This window comes from Sander vitreus, chromosome 4 (genome assembly GCF_031162955.1).
Source record: "Sander vitreus isolate 19-12246 chromosome 4, sanVit1, whole genome shotgun sequence".
NCBI lineage: Eukaryota > Metazoa > Chordata > Actinopteri > Perciformes > Percidae > Sander > Sander vitreus.
In genome coordinates this window covers 35,780,617-35,800,616 of record NC_135858.1, presented here as the reverse complement: position 1 = coordinate 35,800,616, position 20,000 = coordinate 35,780,617, and the positions used below count along the sequence as shown (strand labels likewise).

At 42.1% G+C, this 20,000-nt stretch overlaps 1 protein-coding gene across 1 annotated transcript in view; it reads left to right on the top strand.

The window, feature by feature from the left end:
- The window catches only part of LOC144517390 (poly(rC)-binding protein 4-like), an 84,993-nt gene that overhangs the window by 26,251 nt on the left and 38,742 nt on the right, over positions 1 to 20,000 (top strand). The window contains exons 5-8 of the mRNA XM_078249485.1: positions 2,504 to 2,635; positions 5,826 to 5,954; positions 9,556 to 9,630; positions 15,756 to 15,827. Of these exons, the coding sequence (XP_078105611.1) occupies positions 2,504 to 2,635; positions 5,826 to 5,954; positions 9,556 to 9,630; positions 15,756 to 15,827 (408 nt within the window). The remainder of the gene's footprint in view (positions 1 to 2,503; positions 2,636 to 5,825; positions 5,955 to 9,555; positions 9,631 to 15,755; positions 15,828 to 20,000) is intronic.

Genomic DNA, 20,000 nt, shown 5'->3' with positions numbered 1-20,000 from the left:
CTAAAGCATTTTTTATTGTCTGCGTTGTTCTTGACTTAATGGACCTGACAGAACTCTTATAAATCAGCACAAACGTGGCAGATATTTGGGCTGATTTACACATTTTGTTCATCTCAACAAGTCCTCCAAACCGCACGGAGATGTCCGTATCGGTAACATACGCACATCTTCAGCCTCCTGCAGAAAGTCTTCAACTGTACCAGGATCAACCAAATCAGATTGTTCTCCATCACTGTCTCAGTTCCCAGCCAGCATCAAGAAACCCTTTCTGCATGTGTGGGAGCGTGCCGGCTGTCAATTTACTGTGACGAGAACATGAGGAAACGGGAAAGACAGAGCTTCTGTGTGAGGTTTCTGCGTGCCGCGGTGTATAAATAAATATGTGCTGGATGTATTCAGGTCACGTTCATGTGATGGGCAGCTCAGACAAGACGGCGCTGCTATTTACATTGGAAATGCAACGGGGCAACGGCTCCGTCCGATGCAGCCTAATTGATTGAAGCAATCGTATTAAGACGAGGTGATTCAGGCCGCCAGTTGTTACCTGAGTTAATTAAAGAGAGTGGGAGAGACAGAGAGAGTCTTAAAGAATGAATGGAGGGAGGGGGAGCAATACAGTACGGAGAGAGAGAGAGAGAGAGAGGGAAAAGGGGGATGTAAGCCGCCAAGGGGGGGGTATGTAATGAGGAACGGGGGGAGACGGCGAGGGAGAGAGCAGATGCAATTAAAAAGCCAGAGAGACCTTTTGTGACTAATGGACGATAAAGAAGAGAAGTTTTAAGAGATGGAGGAACAGAGTGGAGGGGCGGAAATGGGTGGGGGGGGGGTTACTAAGTACATTTACTACAGTGCTGTACTTAAGTACAAATGTTGAGGCGCACACACACACACACACACACACACGTGCATCCACACACACAGACACACACGCACAAACACGTGCACACACACACACACACACACGTATACACACACACAGATGCACACACACACGTGCACACACTTTTCTTTTCATGCCACTTTCTACTTCTACTCCGCTACATCTCAGAGAGAAATATTGTACTTTTTACTCCATTACATTCATCTGTTCCAGCTTTAGTTACTAGTTACTTTAGTTACTCCACTACATTCATCTGTTACAGCTTTAGTTACTAGTTACTTTAGTTACTCCACTACATTCATCTGTTACAGCTTTAGTTACTAGTTACTTTAGTTACTCCACTACATTCATCTGTTACAGCTTTAGTTACTAGTTACTTTAGTTACTCCACTACATTCATCTGTTACAGCTTTAGTTACTAGTTACTTTAGTTACTCCACTACATTCATCTGTTACAGCTTTAGTTACTAGTTACTTTAGTTACTCCACTACTTCATCTGTTACAGCTTTAGTTACTAGTTACTTTACAAATTTAGATTTTTGAACACAACACATGTAGTTTATAAATCTGATGTTTTATTTTAAAGTAAACTAGCCAACAATATAACGGCTACAAGTCAGCTGAGAGGATCAGACCATTAAACACACAGCTGGTTGGTCCTTTTACTGAAGAATGTTTGATGCCACGTTGTTTGTCACATAAAACCAAATCCCACAGGACGTTTCAAGCGTCAGAATATATCTATTATTCTGACATATTAATGCTGCTTATTCATCAAATTACAAAGACCACAACTGAGAGAGAGCTAAAGAAAGAGACGGGGATGTGTGTGGAAAAGACAGATGGAGAGAGAGAGAGAGAGAGAGGCAGAGAGAGAGAGAGAGAGAGAGAGAGAGTGTCCGTCCAGGTCGGAGAGGGAGTCACAGCGAGACGGAGACGTTTGACCCGAGCAAATACAGTCTGTGATCTGCATCACAATTAAAGGAATGACGGACAAGTGGGGGGAGGTTGTCTGTTCAATCAACACTAACCTTTCACTTTCGCTGGCTCTCTCTCTCTGTCTGTCTCTCTCTCTCTCTCTGTCTCTCTCTCTCTCTCTGTCTCTCTCTCTCTGTCTCTCTGTCTCTCTCTCTCTGTGTCTGTCTCTCTCTCTCTTCCCCTCTCTCTCTCTCTCTCTCTCTCTCTCTCTGTCTCTCTCTCTCTCTCTCTTTTCCCCTCTCTCTCTCTCTCTCTCTCTCTCTCTCTCTCTCTCTCTGTCTCTCTCTCTCTCTCTCTCTCTCTCTCTCTCTCTCTCTCTCTCTCTCTCTCTCTCTCTCTCTCTCTCTCTCTCTCTCTCTCCCTCTCTCTCTCTCTCTCTTTCTCCCCTCCCTCTCTCTCTCTGTCTCTCTCTCTCTCTCTCTTTTCTCCTCTCTCTCTCTCTCTCTCTCTCTTTCTCTCTTTCTTTCTTTCTTTCTTTCTTTCTTTCTTTCTCTCTCTCTCTCTGTCTCTCTCTCTCTCTGTCTCTCTCTCTCTCTCTCTCGCTCTCTCTCTTTCTCTCTTTCTTTCTTTCTTTCTTTCTTTCTTTCTCCCCCCTCTCTCTCTCTCTCCCCCTCCCCCTCTCTCTCTCTGTCTCTCTCTCTCAGGACCTGACAGCATTGCTAGCTAATGGCACTGTGAGCAGCAAGCCTCCGGTCACACTGCGGCTGGTCATCCCGGCCAGTCAGTGCGGCTCTCTCATCGGGAAGGGCGGCTCCAAGATCAAGGAGATCCGAGAGGTGAGTGTTTGTTTCCAGCGGTGGGAAGTTAAATTAACACCACATCATTTACCACACCACATTGTATATTAAATAGTCTTGTTTGAAATTATTTACAATCATCACTAAATCCAGCTGCCATTTTTGACAGCTATACCTACGGCTACACCACTTGGACAAACAAAATACATTTCAACCTCTAAAGTTTAACGTGACAGAAGTTTTTGTTTTTTTTCCAAACCCGAGTCGGGTAAGTAACCAATCTGAAGCTCAGCAGTACAGATACGTTTGGGCTCACTATTTGGCAAGCAACCGGTGACTTTTCAATCTAATGAGTTATAACATCTTATTAAGAATGTGTAAAGTGTTCACAACCTAATTAATAAACCAATTACAAACCATTATTAAACCGTTCATAAGGTAGCCTTAATGTGAAATGTTACCGACAGTGCTCTTCATCCCATAACTGAATTTAATTCCAACAAGTAACCAGAGTCAAGTCAAAAACGCGTCCTCTCCTCTTTTGCGCCACGCCATTCGTATCATAGGCGCCGCCTGCCGCAACTTCGCACGTATTGGCGTCTTTGCATTTTTATTTTACCTTTATTTTTACAGTCGAGTCATTAAAAACTGTTTCTTATTTACAATGGCGGCCTGACAAGTGGCATGGCCTGGGAAGGAGGGATAGATAAAAAATACATTAGAAATACATAGGAATTACATAAATACAATTTGAAATACTACATAGACTTTGTATGGAATCGAGTCGCCTACTTCCATGAAACCCGTTTGGTGGGAACACGCAATAAACAAAACTGAGGGAAAACACTGAGTATGTTGTGACAAATCTCTTTGACCCCCGCTGTGGGCTTTTCAAACTGAAAGCTTATGGAAGAAATCCAAAACGTTTTTTTTATTTAAACATTGTCTGCTGAAGTGCTCATATTATGCTCATTTGCATTTAGAGGTTGTAGCAGAATAGGGTTACATGGTTTAATTTTCAAAAACACCACATACATAGGCATCTCACGTCTTTGTTGGGAGTCACACATGCACAGTACCTAGGTAAGGACTACTAGCCAGTCAGAAGCAGAGTATGAGGGCGTGTCCTGACAGTACCTAGGTAAGGACTACTAGCCAGTCAGAAGCAGAGTATGAGGGCGTGCCCTGACAGTACCTAGGTAAGGACTACTAGCCAGTCAGAAGCAGAGTATGAGGGCGTGCCCTGACAGTACCTAGGTAAGGACTACTAGCCAGTCAGAAGCAGAGTATGAGGGCGTGTCCTGACAGTACCTAGGTAAGGACTACTAGCCAGTCAGAAGCAGAGTATGAGGGCGTGCCCTGACAGTACCTAGGTAAGGACTACTAGCCAGTCAGAAGCAGAGTATGAGGGCGTGCCCTGACAGTACCTAGGTAAGGACTACTAGCCAGTCAGAAGCAGAGTATGAGGGCGTGCCCTGACAGTACCTAGGTAAGGACTACTAGCCAGTCAGAAGCAGAGTATGAGGGCGTGCCCTGACAGTACCTAGGTAAGGACTACTAGCCAGTCAGAAGCAGAGTATGAGGGCGTGCCCTGACAGTACCTAGGTAAGGACTACTAGCCAGTCAGAAGCAGAGTATGAGGGCGTGCCCTGACAGTACGCTAGGTAAGGACTACTAGCCAGTCAGAAGCAGAGTATGAGGGCGTGTCCCTGACAGTACCTAGGTAAGGACTACTAGCCAGTCAGAAGCAGAGTATGAGGGCGTGCCCTGACAGTACCTAGGTAAGGACTACTAGCCAGTCAGAAGCAGAGTATGAGGGCGTGCCCTGACAGTACCTAGGTAAGGACTACTAGCCAGTCAGAAGCAGAGTATGAGGGCGTGCCCTGACAGTACCTAGGTAAGGAGTACTAGCCAGTCAGAAGCAGAGTATGAGGGTGTGCCCTGACAGTACCTAGGTAAGGACTACTAGCCAGTCAGAAGCAGATTATGAGGGTGTGCCCTGACAGTACCTAGGTAAGGACTACTAGCCAGTCAGAAGCAGAGTATGAGGGCGTGCCCTGACAGTACCTAGGTAAGGACTACTAGCCAGTCAGAAGCAGAGTATGAGGGCGTGCCCTGACAGTACCTAGGTAAGGACTACTAGCCAGTCAGAAGCAGAGTATGAGGGCGTGCCACGCTAGCAGCTAGGCGAGCATTATAACATGTGTTCCAAAGTGACCACGTTTGTCTCTGAAGTAAAGGCTGGACTACAACAGAGCTGTTTGGAGCTATACTGTTCTTTCTATGTGTTATGCACTTCCAGTACGTTGACACAGTTCAACAACAAGACAAACTCGAATTCACGAGCCAGGACGATGAGCTCCTTGCTCCTTAAATTGACGAGTGAAAACTACACAGTAACTATTACTAGCTACGGAAATGTAAACACGTGCCATTAATTTCAAAATAAAGGTTCCCTGCAAACTATTCCTGAATATATTTTACAATAGAATTAAGTTTAACACATCAAATTAACTTCTATCAAACATTTTTGAATAAACCAAATTATTAATAAATCTGAGGACTGAACAGGAGCAGTTGGTGAACAGTGTTTTCTGTTGGAGATGGTAAGTCCCTTTGGGGTGGACTTTGGGCTTTTTCACTTTGTAAACCTATAACATGCACAGAAAAAATATATAACACAATAAAAGAAAGGGGAAAAGCCAAACAGCATAATATGAACACTTTAAAACATGCTGGGCTGAACAATAAGAAGAATAGAAACGCAGCGTGAAAAGGAAAGACCCTGAAAACTTCATTATGGCATGCCTCTCTGCCACATCTGCTGCTTACCATTCAGCCGAAATATGACTCGCCTGTCATCGCCTTTATGCTTGTTTCCATAGCAACATGAGTCAACGTACTGGGGTCTGAAGAAGCAGAATATTCACCTTTTAAAAAAGGTTCCTCGTGGTGTCATTAGAGGACAAAAATGTACGCCTGAAAAAACTGCCATAAAAATATAATATATGAATATTAATTTCCACTTTCACTAAGTTCAATCTTTAACTAACTTCAGTCCGTGCGTGCTGGTGTGTGCGTGTGTGTGCGCGTGTGTGTGTGCGTGTGTGTGCATGTGTGTGCGTGTGTGTGTGTGTGGGTGTGGGTGTGTGCGTGTGTGTGTGTGTGTGTGTGTGTGCGTGTGTGTGTGTGTGCGTGTGTGTGTGTGTGTGTGTGTGTGTGTGTGCAGACGACCGGTGCCCAGGTGCAGGTGGCAGGTGACCTCCTCCCGAACTCCACGGAGAGAGAGGTGACGATATCGGGGAGCCAAGACGCCATCATCCAGTGTGTCAAACTCATCTGCACTGTGATTTTGGAGGTACTTGTTCGCCCCACAGGATGTCTGTCCAATCTCACAGAGTCGGATCAATCAAGCGCCGACAGCTATTCTCTGTCTGTCTGTCTGTCTGCCTGTCTGCCGTTTGCTGCAGAGTCTACAGCTTTTTCTGTGAAAATGACGCTATGAGAGCAAACGAGAGGCCGTATGACAGAAACCCTCTTAGATAGGGAGAGTCTAAGATAGGATTTTTCCCCATCAGGATTTATCCTGTCTGATCAAAATCTGATCTTCCTTCATCCTGATTAGTAAATCCTAATAGGGCTGCAACTAACGACTATTTTCATAGTCGATTGATCTGTTTTTTTTTATTGATTTGATTGATCGATTGATTTTTTTCTCGATTAATCGGTTAGTTGTTAAGTCTCTACAATGTCAGAAAATGGTGAGAAATGTGGCTCAGTGTTTCCCAAAAGCCCAAGATGACGTCCACAAATGTCTCGTTTTGTCCACAACTCAAAGATATTCAGTTTACTGTCACAGAGGAGAGGAGACACTAGACAATATTCACATTTAAGAAGCTGGAATCAAAGAATTTTTACTTTTGTCTTAAAAAATAACTCAAACCGATTCAAAATCAAAATCGATTATCAAACTAGTTGGGGCTTAATTTAAGAGTTGACAACTAATCGATTAATCGTTGCAGCTCTAATCCTAAATACTCACTCCAACACCCGTGATCAACTTTTTCTGTCCCTCACCTAGCTAAACAATGGTTGGTTTTCTCATTGAAACATACATTAAAACAACAACAGGCATTGGTCAGACAATCCAGGCCCCCAGGAAGTGTGCCAGGCTTGAAGCCAATTTGACATAGCGGCCAAATGGTGGAATTACAACCCCTGGCCCGTAACGTGAAGCCCTCTGGCCCAAAAATACTTGTTGCAACCATATAAATAAAATAATTTTATGCACCCCAATGTGCCCATGTCGCCTGGTCGGCCTCTCCAAAGCTGCTCAGCTAACGGCAGGATCACGGCCCATCTCATCTACCAATGAGAACATATGGTTAGGGTCGGCCGATAGCCTCTCTGTGTATTCACAGAGGGTTAGGGTTAGGAGAGAGTTCTGCCTGTTGACATTTGGTTGGTTGTAAAAGCAATAAAAGAGAAGCCATACCGAGTGAACAAGACTGCTGACACTTGTAGTGGGAATTTGTCCGAAATAAGGCCCTAAGGTCTGTCAAATCTGACTCCAATTTATTAATTCCCACGTCTTCTTTCATCGGACTTCAGTTTACCAGAACACAAGGATCAATCTGAGACAAAGAGTTCAGTTAAGCAAAGTTTACTGAGTCCAGCATAAGAGTTACAACACAGCTGTGAGTTCACAAAAACAGAGACTAAGTTTCCCTAGCAACAGACATGAATTCAGAGCCCGGTCCACCAAGATCTCGGTATGAACTCCGATCTATTCTCTGCCTTAAGCTTTTATCCTCCCTTCACGGGGGGGGGGGGTCTTCTTGTTTCTAAGCAGAAACTATTATCTTCACAAAACACACACGCCAAGGTCGGGGCCTCTATGTGGTGCAACTTCCTTGTCTGTTCTCTTAAATGTAACTGTCTTTCTTGTTTTTCTGCTTATCTGTCTGATACACAATGCACTCTTATGCCATAAAAGGCTTAAACTATAGCTAAAGGCTTAAGCTTAACTTTCTATGTGTCAGAGACATGTCCTTGAACCACTTCTTCAATGACTGCACACAGCTAATATTCTACAAACTACCTGGTGGAAAAGTGAAGTTAAGGACAGCTCGTCCGCAAAGTTGTGGCCGGACAGATAATATAACAATAACTCATCATTCTCTTCAACGCCTTTCGCATTGTCACATTATCATTCAATACATTGTTAGTCCAAAAACATTCACTGTGGCTTCTTTAGATGTTCATCTAATAACAAAAAAAACCAAAGGTTTCTCTCTGAAGTTTTCAAATTGAAAGGCGACACAGGGAGCAGCGCTGCACGGGTCATTATTTTATGAATTCATATTTGATCCCCAAAGAAACACATTGTCTTGCTCGGCGACGATGTCTACCTGTCTGCTCTCAATTAACATCCCATCAAAGTGGTTTTTATGCAATACCAGCTGCCTTTCCAATACTCTTTCAAATGGAAACACTGGAATCTATAATTCACGATGGTGTTATAATTAATCGGAGGCGGCGGTCGTTAAGATGAGCTACGTCTCTGAGATTATACAGGTAAACGGTGAAATCAAAGGCCGCCTGGGGCTCATCGGTATTCCAGGCACCTTCACTCACAGGGGATAAGAAAGGAGGAGCGGAAGAGAAGAAAAGAAATTAAAGCGCTGACCTGAGCTACACTCGTTCACAGTCGAGAGCTGCTGCGATCAAAGAGTTGACACCGTCCACGTGAAGCTCCATCCCTCCATTCACGCTTTCTGTTTGATCCTAAGTAAAGAAATCTTTTGATCTAGTTTCGCCCTCTGATGGACGGCCGTCTTGCTGCCCTCCACAGGACAGGATACGCGCTGACCCCTGCACTATTGGACTTGTTTGCACTATACCACCATGACACACTCTCATAGAGCACCTTACCATACGCCTCTCATGCGTATACATTCCTTAGTACATTCATGTGGATTTTTTATTTAGTATCTTTTCTTTTATTGTCCATATTATTCATGTGGATTTGTTATTTTATCATCCTGTTTATGATGTATGTGTATGTTGTGTGTGATGTCTTTAAGCTACTGGGACCTTGGATTTCCCCTTGGGGATCAATAAAGTATCTATCTATCTACCTACCTACCCACCCACCCACCTTTCTATCTATCTATCTATCTAAGATCAGCTTAAAGATCAGCAGAGAAGAAACTTCACATTTTCCTGAGGGAGGATCCCTAAACCCCCCCAGCCAAATACCTGCACCTAAGTCTTTCACAAAAACTAGGGAAAACACTGCCCTAAACTGACACAAATTAAGACCCCAGCCCCCCATTTGATACGTCCTCAAATGTCTTTTTTGTCTCCACAACTTAAGAATCTTCAGTTTACTGTCGCAGAGGAGAGAAGAAACTAGAACATATTCACATTTAACCCTCCGAGGATGAAAGACTAACTACTACAAACAATGTTTGACAAAACTCCAACTCAAAAAGCGATATTACAAAATTTCATTTCAGACATTTTTTTAAATTATTTTAATCATATATAACCTAAATACTTTGGTGAACTCATTTCAAGCACCGAAACAATTCGTACAACACATCATGAGTTAGGGTTTGTTTTCACAAAGAGATTTGAGGAATTTCAAAAAGCGAACATCAACTTTTCAACTTTAGCGCCAAATTACCTCTTTACACATTGCTCTAGAAAAAATGTGGGCGTGCCTACACGGAAGGCTGAGTTTGTTCTGAACATTTTGATATGAAACACACGGGGGTCAGTTAGATGCAAATACCTTAAAAAGGTCAATTTAAGAAGATGTGTGACAATACCCTTAGAGGGTTAACAAGCTGGAATCAGAGAATGTTTACTTAGAAAATATATCATTCATTTGATTTCCCACTCTGAGATGCTTGATAAACATTTCTTTCTCCCTTTTCAATCCTTCTCTGAAGTCTCCTCCAAAGGGAGCGACTATTCCGTACCGACCCAGCCCGACCCCGGGAACCGTGCTGCTGGCAGGAAACCAGGTGAGATGATGTTATTTCTGAAGAAATTGCAGTGTGAATGCTGAAAGACTGACGGTCCACTGGATTCTGGCTTGAATGTGTAAGAAGAAGGTCAAGTAGTGGGAATAGTTGAAATAGTAGGAAGGGGTCAAATTAATGTGAATGTCATTGAATAGTTGAATAAACCGGATATAATATTTTTAGTTTTTCTCAGGGATGCACCGAATCCAGGATTCGGCTTCGGATTTGGCTGAATATTGTTTTTTTTTTACTTAGAATTTTTTTCCACCGAACCCTACACTTGCACTTTGCGCGCTACGCTGGTCGACGGCGCCGTTGATTACGGGAAGGTGTTAACATAGGTGGAGCGTTCAATGCAGTAGGCTGAGAGGAAGTGAAAATAGAACTCTGTAGCAGAAAAAGTGTTGTTTGGCAGTACTTTCAGTCAAAAGAAGGCCATTCAAGTCCAGCTACATGTTCAATCTGCAATGCTGATTAGTCTGGTGGTGGCGAGGACCCTAAACAATACACAACATCACCGCTGTTACAACATCTGGTATGAAACATCTGGAAGAATACGAGCTGAGCATGAAGGAATCTACAGACAGCAGCCAGAATGCAGCAACTTCAGGTACGGCAAAGGAAGGACAGTCACTGTTGACTTCATTAATGTGTTGACTGTGTTCATGGACTGAGGATGGGAGGAGGAATCAGCAGAATCTCAACCAGTGGATTCGGTATTCGGCTGAATTCCAAAAATCTGGATTCGGTGTGGACTTAAAAGTTGTATAAACTCCCAGTTAATGAAAGATTAAAGATCTTTTTCCTAAACGTAAGTTGTTGTGTTGGTGCCTAAACTTAACTGTCATCGTTGCATGACGCTCACTTTTTCTGCCTGACCTCCACGACCGCTAGACTGCTTTGTACCGATGATTTTCTGTCTGGAAGTATATTTATGTATTTATTAAAGGTGCTCTAAGCGATGTCACGCGTTTTTTAGGCTACAACATCTCCTCACTATCCACTAGCTGCCTGTCCCCTGAACACACTGTAAAAAACATCTCCTCACTATCTGCTAGCTGCCTGTCCCCTGAACACACTGTAAAAAAAACATCTCCTCACTATCTGCTAGCTGCCTGTCCCCTGAACACACTGTAAAAAACATCTCCTCACTATCTGCTAGCTGCCTGTCCCCTGAACACACTGTAAAAAACATCTCATCACTATCTACTAGCTGCCTGTCCCCTGAACACACTGTAAAAACACGCAGTCTCTGTAGACAGCCCAGGCTCCACAAACGGCAACAAAAACAAACTGGCCACTGGAGTATGTAGTAGAGTATGTTGTGCTCAGAAGTAGAATATGTTGTGTGTGGACATTGGACCGAAAGCTGTGAATAAAATTACTTTTGTATGGGTGTAAATTCCGTGTGGGATGGGCCACTTAGTGTAAACATAATATCATATCATAACACTATATGGCCCGTAAAAGGACGGTCATCTGGCGGTGCATGTAGCCGACTCGCAGTCAGCTATTGGCGGCTAAACGACTGCCGCTGGTAGCCGGCGTCCCAGAGCTCTGTATCGGCTAAATACAACCAGCAACTGCTGCTCAGATTGTATCGTTCTATGGCATCTATTTGTTCACGTTACAGCACTTTACTAGTTTAAAATACTTCTATTTTAGCTATATAATATGGTCTATTTGTGAAGTAGCAATGATCACTTTGAGGGGGGGATACATTTTGTCCCCACTGGGTATAAAAATAATTCAGCAGAGGCAGGGTTGTAGACCAGCAAAAACACTTCCAGTACCAGAGCTATTAAAAAAAGTGGGCGCTCACCGTTGAGCTCTGTAATTGATGGATGCAGTTAACAGAGTCATACAGGAAGTTGGGAGGTATCAAGTGATTAAAGGAAGAAAATTGTGGAAAGAAGACAAAGGAAGAGATTGTGATATTTAAGTGGAAGAATAAAGGAGAAAGATGGATGGAGGAATATAAAAATCTGGTTTACAGCCATTGGGAGGAGAGGCACGGGTGGAGGGATTAATGGGTCGGAAAGACAGATGTGTGGATGGATGGAGGGGATCTGAAGAGGGAAGAGAAGAACATGATGGATGGATGGATGAAGAGGAGGATTGAAGAGATCTTTCCACTGTTCCAACAATCACCACTCTGGTTTTGTTGAAATAAACCCTTAATTCACCCATTTACATGTGGAAACATGCTGGCTCTATACAAGCTAAAAATAGTGATTATTTACATGGAGTCTGGTGGGTTTAGCGATGGTTATTTCAGTTTTTATTCAGTTATTTTAGTTGATTCTTAGCAAAAAAAACCTTTGTTCTTTCACAAATATGTGCTCATTGTAATTACTTCCACCAACTAATCAAAGTATTCTCGTACGCGTACACGCCATTTAGAATCATTCAGAACGCATACGAGCGAGTCGCTCAAATGACGGCCGCCATGTTGCACCTCCATCTTTAAAATACGTTAGCCAAAGAGGGACATACCTCCACATTTTGCCCTTTTACACTCATTGGCACCGTGACGAATGCCAGGGGGAGAGTACTCGCCAGGGAAGCGAAAAAGAGAATTAAAACAACAACGCGACAGGCAAAGCAACAAGACCAAAGTTAATATTGGAGTGGCTAGAACAGCTGCTTGTAAACAATGGAGATACTAAGAGCTAATTTCAAGTTCGGCCATCGTAGCAGTTAAACGCGATTGGAATGCGAGGGGCTAGAATGTAATATTCAGTTGGTTGTCATATACAATTTCACTGCTAGATGGGAGAAATTCTTACACAATGTAGCTTTAACAAAAAGGTCTATCTCTGTAGGGATCCTTTCATAATGTTGTCAGACACTTAGAATAATAATCTGAGTCTGTCAGCAGCTACAACAGAACTTTTAGTGACTCTAACTGATGCTGAACATTAGTCCTGTAGGGTTACATTACAGCTTGGTTCTGGTTTAATACTGGACCAGTGTCAGCGGCAAAAACGGCCCTTTAATTTATATCATGCTGATTTTGTAAAGCGGTGTTAGACCGTTAAATTGAGACTGAATTTTGTCGATCCACATACACTGACCTCATTAAACCCCAATTAAAAAGTATAACAAACCCAGAGTAAAGAATGACTGCATCTTCATCAACGATGCTTTCCCTAAAGGTCTTTCAAAGTACCTTGAGCTGTGTAAAGTTTTCAGGGACATAAACTTATCTCTTATGATTCTTAATTGGTTGCATGCGTCTGTGTGCATTCGGGCTCGGCGGCTCATCGAGCCGAGCGCTACGCAGGTTGTCATTCGGTCAGTTTGAACTGTGGATGGTTTTCCCCGAGACAAGGAAAGAGAGGCACACCTGAGATGTGTCTGTTCTTGGTCACGCATCACTGGACTGTCTCTCTGCAGAGTTGTCTGGGGCTTTTGGGTGTGTTTGTGGATGAACACAGCGTGGTGTTGACTGCAGTCAGCAGTGGAAAAACTGTCCCAAATACTGGAAACGCGGTAACATTTAAAAATGGAACGTCAACCTCAGGACTTAAAAATCACCCTTACGTCTCTTAATCTGGAAAGAAAAAAATCAATATTACACTAAAGAAGATTCAATAAAACAAGGTACATCACAAAGTCTGTGTGTGTGTGTATGTGATCTTCTTAGTTATCTGACTAACTTCCCAGTAAAAGAAAAATCATTGTTGTGTGAATGCTGCAGCGTTCACAGTATTGTTAATCGATTCTTTATTCAACTTTCTTTGGTCGCCTCTTACTTCTGCATACTTTCAGCAACAAAATAAAATATAATATACTTTTTAAAATATTAAGCTTTTTCATTTTTTCATTTTACATTAAAGTCAATGGAGCAATCTTCAAATCCTCTTCAAGCTTCTTCCTTTTTGAAATGCTACTCCTCTAACATACTTTCCCCTACAGACGTCATTCAAACTTTAAACTGTTCAAAAAACCTTCAGCTATTACAGTTGTATTCAGCTTTGTGATATCTTTTACAGTTTCTGTGGCATCACTGTTTAAGTTGAGTGTTTCATTCAGGCATTTTCTGTGCTTATAATGAAGGGGGTATTGCATGACAGAGTGGGTGATGATGTCACTATAGTGGGAAGCCTTGGAAAATCATCTTAAAACCTCTATAACTTGCTCTCAAGCCCACAATATTTACTTGTCATACAAAATGTATACGTTAAAACCTAGTGTCAACTTTTCAGAAAAATTTAAAAATATTCCAGTTTTATTTCATAAATTTTTGTAGTTATTTTACATTTCATGGAAAGTTATACTTAATTTAAACCATTCCCACTTTTGCAACTATTTTCACTGCTTTACCTTCTTACGCATTAAAGCCAGCAATTTAGTTTAGCTTTAGCAATTTAGCTGTTCAGCATTCACAAGCATTTTCTGCAGGAAATGCATCTTCTAGTTAAAGCTACACTACTATTAAATCCATCTTCTGCTGGGAAGCAGTCTTATATGTATATGCAATACATGTATTTATGCAAATGACACTGTAGCACATTAAAATTGCATATACCTCCTGGTTTGGCCTAACAAACCGACTTAAAGGGAGGCTGCAAACAGCACAGAATAAATTAATAAGAGTAATTCTGAACTTGGGCCATAGATGGCATATAGGTAGGTCACAATTTGTTGAGCTCAACTGGCTCCCTGTGGAGTCTCGGGTTACTATGTTAAGACTGACAATGATCCATAAAATATTGTTTGGTAGTGTCCCAATTTTTTTGTCGTGTCTTATAACTAAGGTAAAGGACACAGACACTATTTATACTCGTGGCAGCATATCTGACCTGTGTCCTTAATTTAAGACAGTGTTAGGGAAAGGAACCTTTGCCTATATAGGGGCAGTTCAGTGGAACAAGTTAGATCGTTATATTAAAGTCATTTCCAGCCTGAACTCTTTTAAAAAGAGTATCAAGGTCTGGTTATTAGAGAGGGTTGCGGAATAGATCAAAGGGCAAGTTACCATTTTTATTTTTATTTATTTAAGAAAAATGTTTTTATGTTATGTCATTGATTAATATACACTGTGAATTTCTTTTCTTGTCCTGATGTTATGTGTTGAGGACCACAATGGAAATAAGTCCTGGACTTTATTGTGTTTTTATCCTTGATTGTATGATGTCTTTTTTTTCATGAATCTTGATACAATTAAATAAATCAAATCAAAATCAAATCTAAAATCCAAAACTATCTCGTCAATGACTTTTTATGTCAGTCTGTACAACTTCTTCTGGATCGAATGAACCGAAGCTGATACATTCTCACTCCTAACTCGTCAAATACCGCGGCTTGGTCAGGACCCCTTGGCTGGCGTTTTATACCAGGGGTGCAACCACTTATCCTTAGCTTGCACGGCAGCTGGATTCTGGCGAGATCATGCAGGAACCGCGAGATCACAGGTCACACGAAAGTCCTTCTTGTTTGGCTCTAGTCTCGCGCTGCCAGATCTTCCTCCACAGCGCTGCGTAGGAAGGTCTGGCGAGTCCACACATCATTCTGGGATGGGAGACAGGACAAGAACGGGACATGAACCCGGTCTCCTTCCCAACCTGCCTCCTTACCAGGACTTTCTTGTGTTGTCTTCCCGTCGACCATACAATTATTTCTGTTCCTGGGTCAAAATTGAAAATTAAAACCAACGTTTTGGTCGTCTTTTTTTGAAACTTTTGTTGCTTTCCCCGATGTTTCGTGACATTTTTGTCACTTTTTTTACATTTTTTGTTACTTTATCTGATGTTTTTGTCATGTTTTTTGTGCTTTTTTTTGTTATTTTTTTGGACGTTTTTGATTTTGTTCTGACATTTTTGTCACTTTTTTGAATAAAACATCCAAATTCTATGAAAGTAGTGAACTGATAATTTATTTTACTTGTGAAGAATGTTGTATGGAACCATCCACGCTGCGAGACACTGACCAAGCGTCTGTTTTTGACGAGTTGGGAGAGAGAATCGGTTGAAAAAGTGCTCTAAAGATTCCTTAATTCAGGATTTTATAAAATGCGGTGTGGTGTATTGTTCTGGAGTGATGTGGTTGTTTAGGTTTTGATCCGTTTGGATCTCTAACTTGTTTTCGACTCTGCTTGTGTCTCTCTGTGGCGGCTGAAGGTGTTCGAGGCGTCAGACTTTGGCTCTCACCCTCTTTTCTCTGTGGCACAGGGAGGAGTAGACATGCAGCAAGTGAGTACACTACCTGGGGGGGGGGTGTCAAAGGTCAGATCTTCTCTGCCTTTTTTCATTTTCCAACACAGGCTTTAAAATATATAAAAACATCTGTTATAGAGAATTATTTTAAGTGTTTTGAGAGTGCGAAAAGTGTCAAAAAGCAAAAGAAAACTCCGAAAGAAACATGAAAAATGTTGCAAAAAATCATTGAAAAGGAACAAAAACTTTGGAAAAAGCCCAGGTTTGCCTATGATTTGAAACCTTAAAAAAATATATATTCAGATTTCTGAAATTGCAAATAGGGAAATTATATATTTTCATTTCAATGAGGCAAATTCAGAACAAATAAATACACATAGTACGTGGTTTTCAAAGTATAGTGTGTCAATATTAAGTATTGAGGTTGCGGTTAAATTCAAACGCTTATGTATCTTGTTTGCTTCTATATGCGGCCCCTCATTTCCTTTTTGAAATGCTACTCCTCTAACATACTTTCACCTACAGATGTCATTCAAACTTTAAACTTTTCACAAAATCTTTAGCTATTATAGTTATATTCAGCTTCGTGATATCTTTTACAGTTTTTGTGGCATCACTGTTTAAGTCGAGTGTTTCATTCAGGCTTTTTCTGTGCTTATAATGAAGGGAGTATTGCATGACTTAGAGTGGGTGATGACGTCACTATAGTGGGAAGCCTTGGAAAATCATCTTAAAAGCTCTATAACTTGCTCTCACTTTGTTTGTTTTAGATAAATCAATTTATCATTATAGACATTTGGCCCCCGTCCTTGAGTCTGAGTCAGGGACTTCAATCACAGCGCATCGTAAAAACAGAAGGGCGGAAAAGGTCAAGGGTCGCAGATTAACGCCTCTACACAGAACAACACTCAATAAATAAGACTCTTCTGCTTCACGTGTAGACACGGTGAGGGTGAAGGCCCTGACGCAAAGCATGAAAACACTGAGATGGGAAGGAATAGGAAAAGGACGAAAGGTGACATACGTAAGACAGAAAGAGAGTGAGAGGTAAAGAATCGAGGGAAGAGATGCACAAAAGAAACAAGTGAAAAAACGATCTGATGCATGTCCCGCAGCTGTTTAGGCAAAAACAGCGACAAAACCTTCAAAAAAAGGTGACAAACTTCAAAATCAGCGACAAAAAAGACAGTGGAAAGAAGGAAGGAAGGGATGAAGGGAGGAAGGAATAGGTCCAAAGAATGCGACAGAAACGTCACAATTTTGGTAGAAAAAAAAGTCTATAAAGAGGAATAATGTTCTGGACAATAGCCTTGGAACTGAAAAACATTTTGCAAAAAATGTCACGTAGCTCTGCAGTCCTCCAGAGTACCCCTAGGGGTACACGTACCCCCATTTGAGAACCACTGGTTTAGAGGACTTATGGTTGTGTAAACTTGATAAACAGCAGGGCTACGGCTAGGCGCTGCGCACAGAAACTCTCAAAGAAACATAAACGGGCCTCTGCTGACAGTCAAAGCTCCTCTGGACATCCTGTCTTTCCGATAGTATCGGTCCAAAAGTTGACCAGGAAAACAGGGAACTCAACTTGACTTAACAGTTATAAGTACGCTGATTAACTGTTTTTGTTATCGCCAATCCCTCCGGACCCCTGACCTTAAATGTTTTTTAGATGCGCCCCTTTGAGTGACACATTTGAGAACCCCTGATATACTGTATATATGAGAGGGTCCTGGCCGAATGTGAGGTTGTGTGTTTATTCTCTTTCTCGATTGCACCTGCACCTAGAAACAGTGAATCTGTGCAGGCTTAGCTGGAGCTGTTTTAGGACATTGTGATGAATTATCTGTGCTGGCTCTTCATCACAGTATAGGTCAGGTCCATGCATTACGGTAACATCTCCCGTAGAGGTCGACCGATATGGGTTTTCTCAGGTCGATGCCGATGCCGATCTTTTGAAATCAGGGTCGGCCAATGGCCGATATATGCTGCCAATTATTTGGCCGATATTTGCTTGTTTTTAACCTCTATTTGAAAGATAAAATGTAACACTAATAAGTACTTAAGATACACAAAAACACTTAAACACCAATCTGCACTTGTATACTTACATTAAACATGTATAATGTAAAAACATATATTGTATAAATAAACGAAACGGGTAAGAAGAAAAAAAGAAAATAAACTTAACTTTGTCAAATAAACTTTTCAATTAAAAAATAAAGTTTAGTGCACTTAGCAGTATTTATCAAACAACTGAGAACAATAAAATAAATTAACCATTTTAACAATAGTAGTGCTGACACACAGTAGCAACCAGCAGCATTTCTTTGTTTTAGGTCTGAATAAAGATATACACAGTAACACTTGAACACAAAAAATCTTAGTGGATCTTCACTTCTGCTATGGTTACTTTTCAATCATCATTTTAAATAAAAAAAGTCTTGAAGTTACTAAGTGAATACAAAGTCAGCAGCGTTAGATAATCTGCTTTAGTGCAATTGACTTAGCAGCGCCATCTCCTCGTTTCTGAGGGAAGGAACATTTGTAAACAACAATACAAAAAGGAATGTGCATAATTTTATATTTAGTTTTAATCCCACTTCCAGATCCTGAGTCTTCTTCACCCCACCCATTCCCCACTGAAAGTTCTTAATACTCCCCATTTTAAGAGCTGCAGGTTGTAGTGCAGGAAACACAAGTGCTCTGCATTGTCTCCTGTGAGCTTGCTCCTCTTCCCAATCTCACTGAATATTCTCTCGAGGGCGGTGGACAGAGGAATTTTCTAGCAAGTGGTGCAAGAAGATATAGGCGGGATGCATTCTCTTTCCACCATTCTAGTGGCAGACCAGTCTGTCTGTCAATCAGTGGCTCTCGGAGGTACTGATCCAGCTGCTCAGTGATGTGTTGATCATCATTTTCTTCAGCATGAGTTCCACCATGTGCTCCCAAAATGTTTGCGTACATCTGTTCAAGAAGACCAGAGGGACCGGGTTGTTCTTCCTCCTCCTCCTCCTCCACCCGTCTCCGTTTCGGATCTGATTCTTGGACTCCAGTGGTGGCTGTTTTGCACTGTTCAGACACGATGGCGTGCTCTTCTTTCACCCATTCTTTGGCCTTGCTCAGTGTCTCCACTGCAAATATTTGACCCTTATAGCGAGGATCCAGCAGCGTCGCCAGCACCAAACATTTGGTCTCCTCCATCTTTGAAAATCTCCTCTCCAAGCTTTGAAACATGGTTTCCCTAAGTGTTTTGATACCACTCGTAGTGGGACCCTCTGCCTGAAGCACCATCTTCAGCACAGCAATGCTGGGAATGACGCAGGAGATGGATGCCTCTGCCTTACTCAAAAAAGTGACTTCCTCAATGGGGCCCAGTGTCTCGGTCAAATTTGAGACGAGGGCCCACTGGTCTGCAGCTGGGGTTGTAAACTTTTAAATGTTCTCCTGCATAGATGTTCAGAGCACGCTTCTGCTCCAGCATCCTCTGCAACAGGTGTAACGTGGAGTTCCAACGGGTGGGAACAGCCTGAATTATGCTGTGCTGGGGGAGGTCAAGTTCTCTCAGACGCTGTTTTGCGAGCACAGAGTGGCTGAAGTGTGTAGCACATGTCTTTAACTTGGCGATAATGTCCCCCAAGGCTCTCTGACTGCTGATGCCCTCGTTTATCACAAGCTGTAATGTGTGTGTACTGCAGCTGAGATCTGGTATTTCTGCCAATCTGAGGCCTTTAATCATATTAGCACCACTGTCTCGGAGCACAAGCACAACTCTGTTGTGGGTGATGTCCCAATGTTTCAGCATGCTAAGGAGCACCTCGCTGATGTATTCCCCAGTGTGGGAGCCAGACATGGCCTTAACATTTAGTACCACTTGTTTTCTTTCCCATTCACTATTAATGACATGGCATGTTAGACTTATCAGTGACTCCGTCTCCCCAGACCAACAGTCTGTCGTGAACGACAAATGAGGGCCAGCATTCTCTGAGGTGATCAGTGTTTTGATTTTCACACCTTTCATTATGTTTTCCAGCATGTCTGTGCGGTAGTATTTTTCAGTCTTGAGGCTATACCGGGGTTCCCGTGTTGCAATCAAACGCCGAAAGCCAACATCCAAGACCACTGTAAATGGCTGGTTGTCTGTAGCAATCATTTCAAGTATTTGTTTATCAATTTTTTTTACCTCTGGTCAGAATTCTACCATTTTCTTTG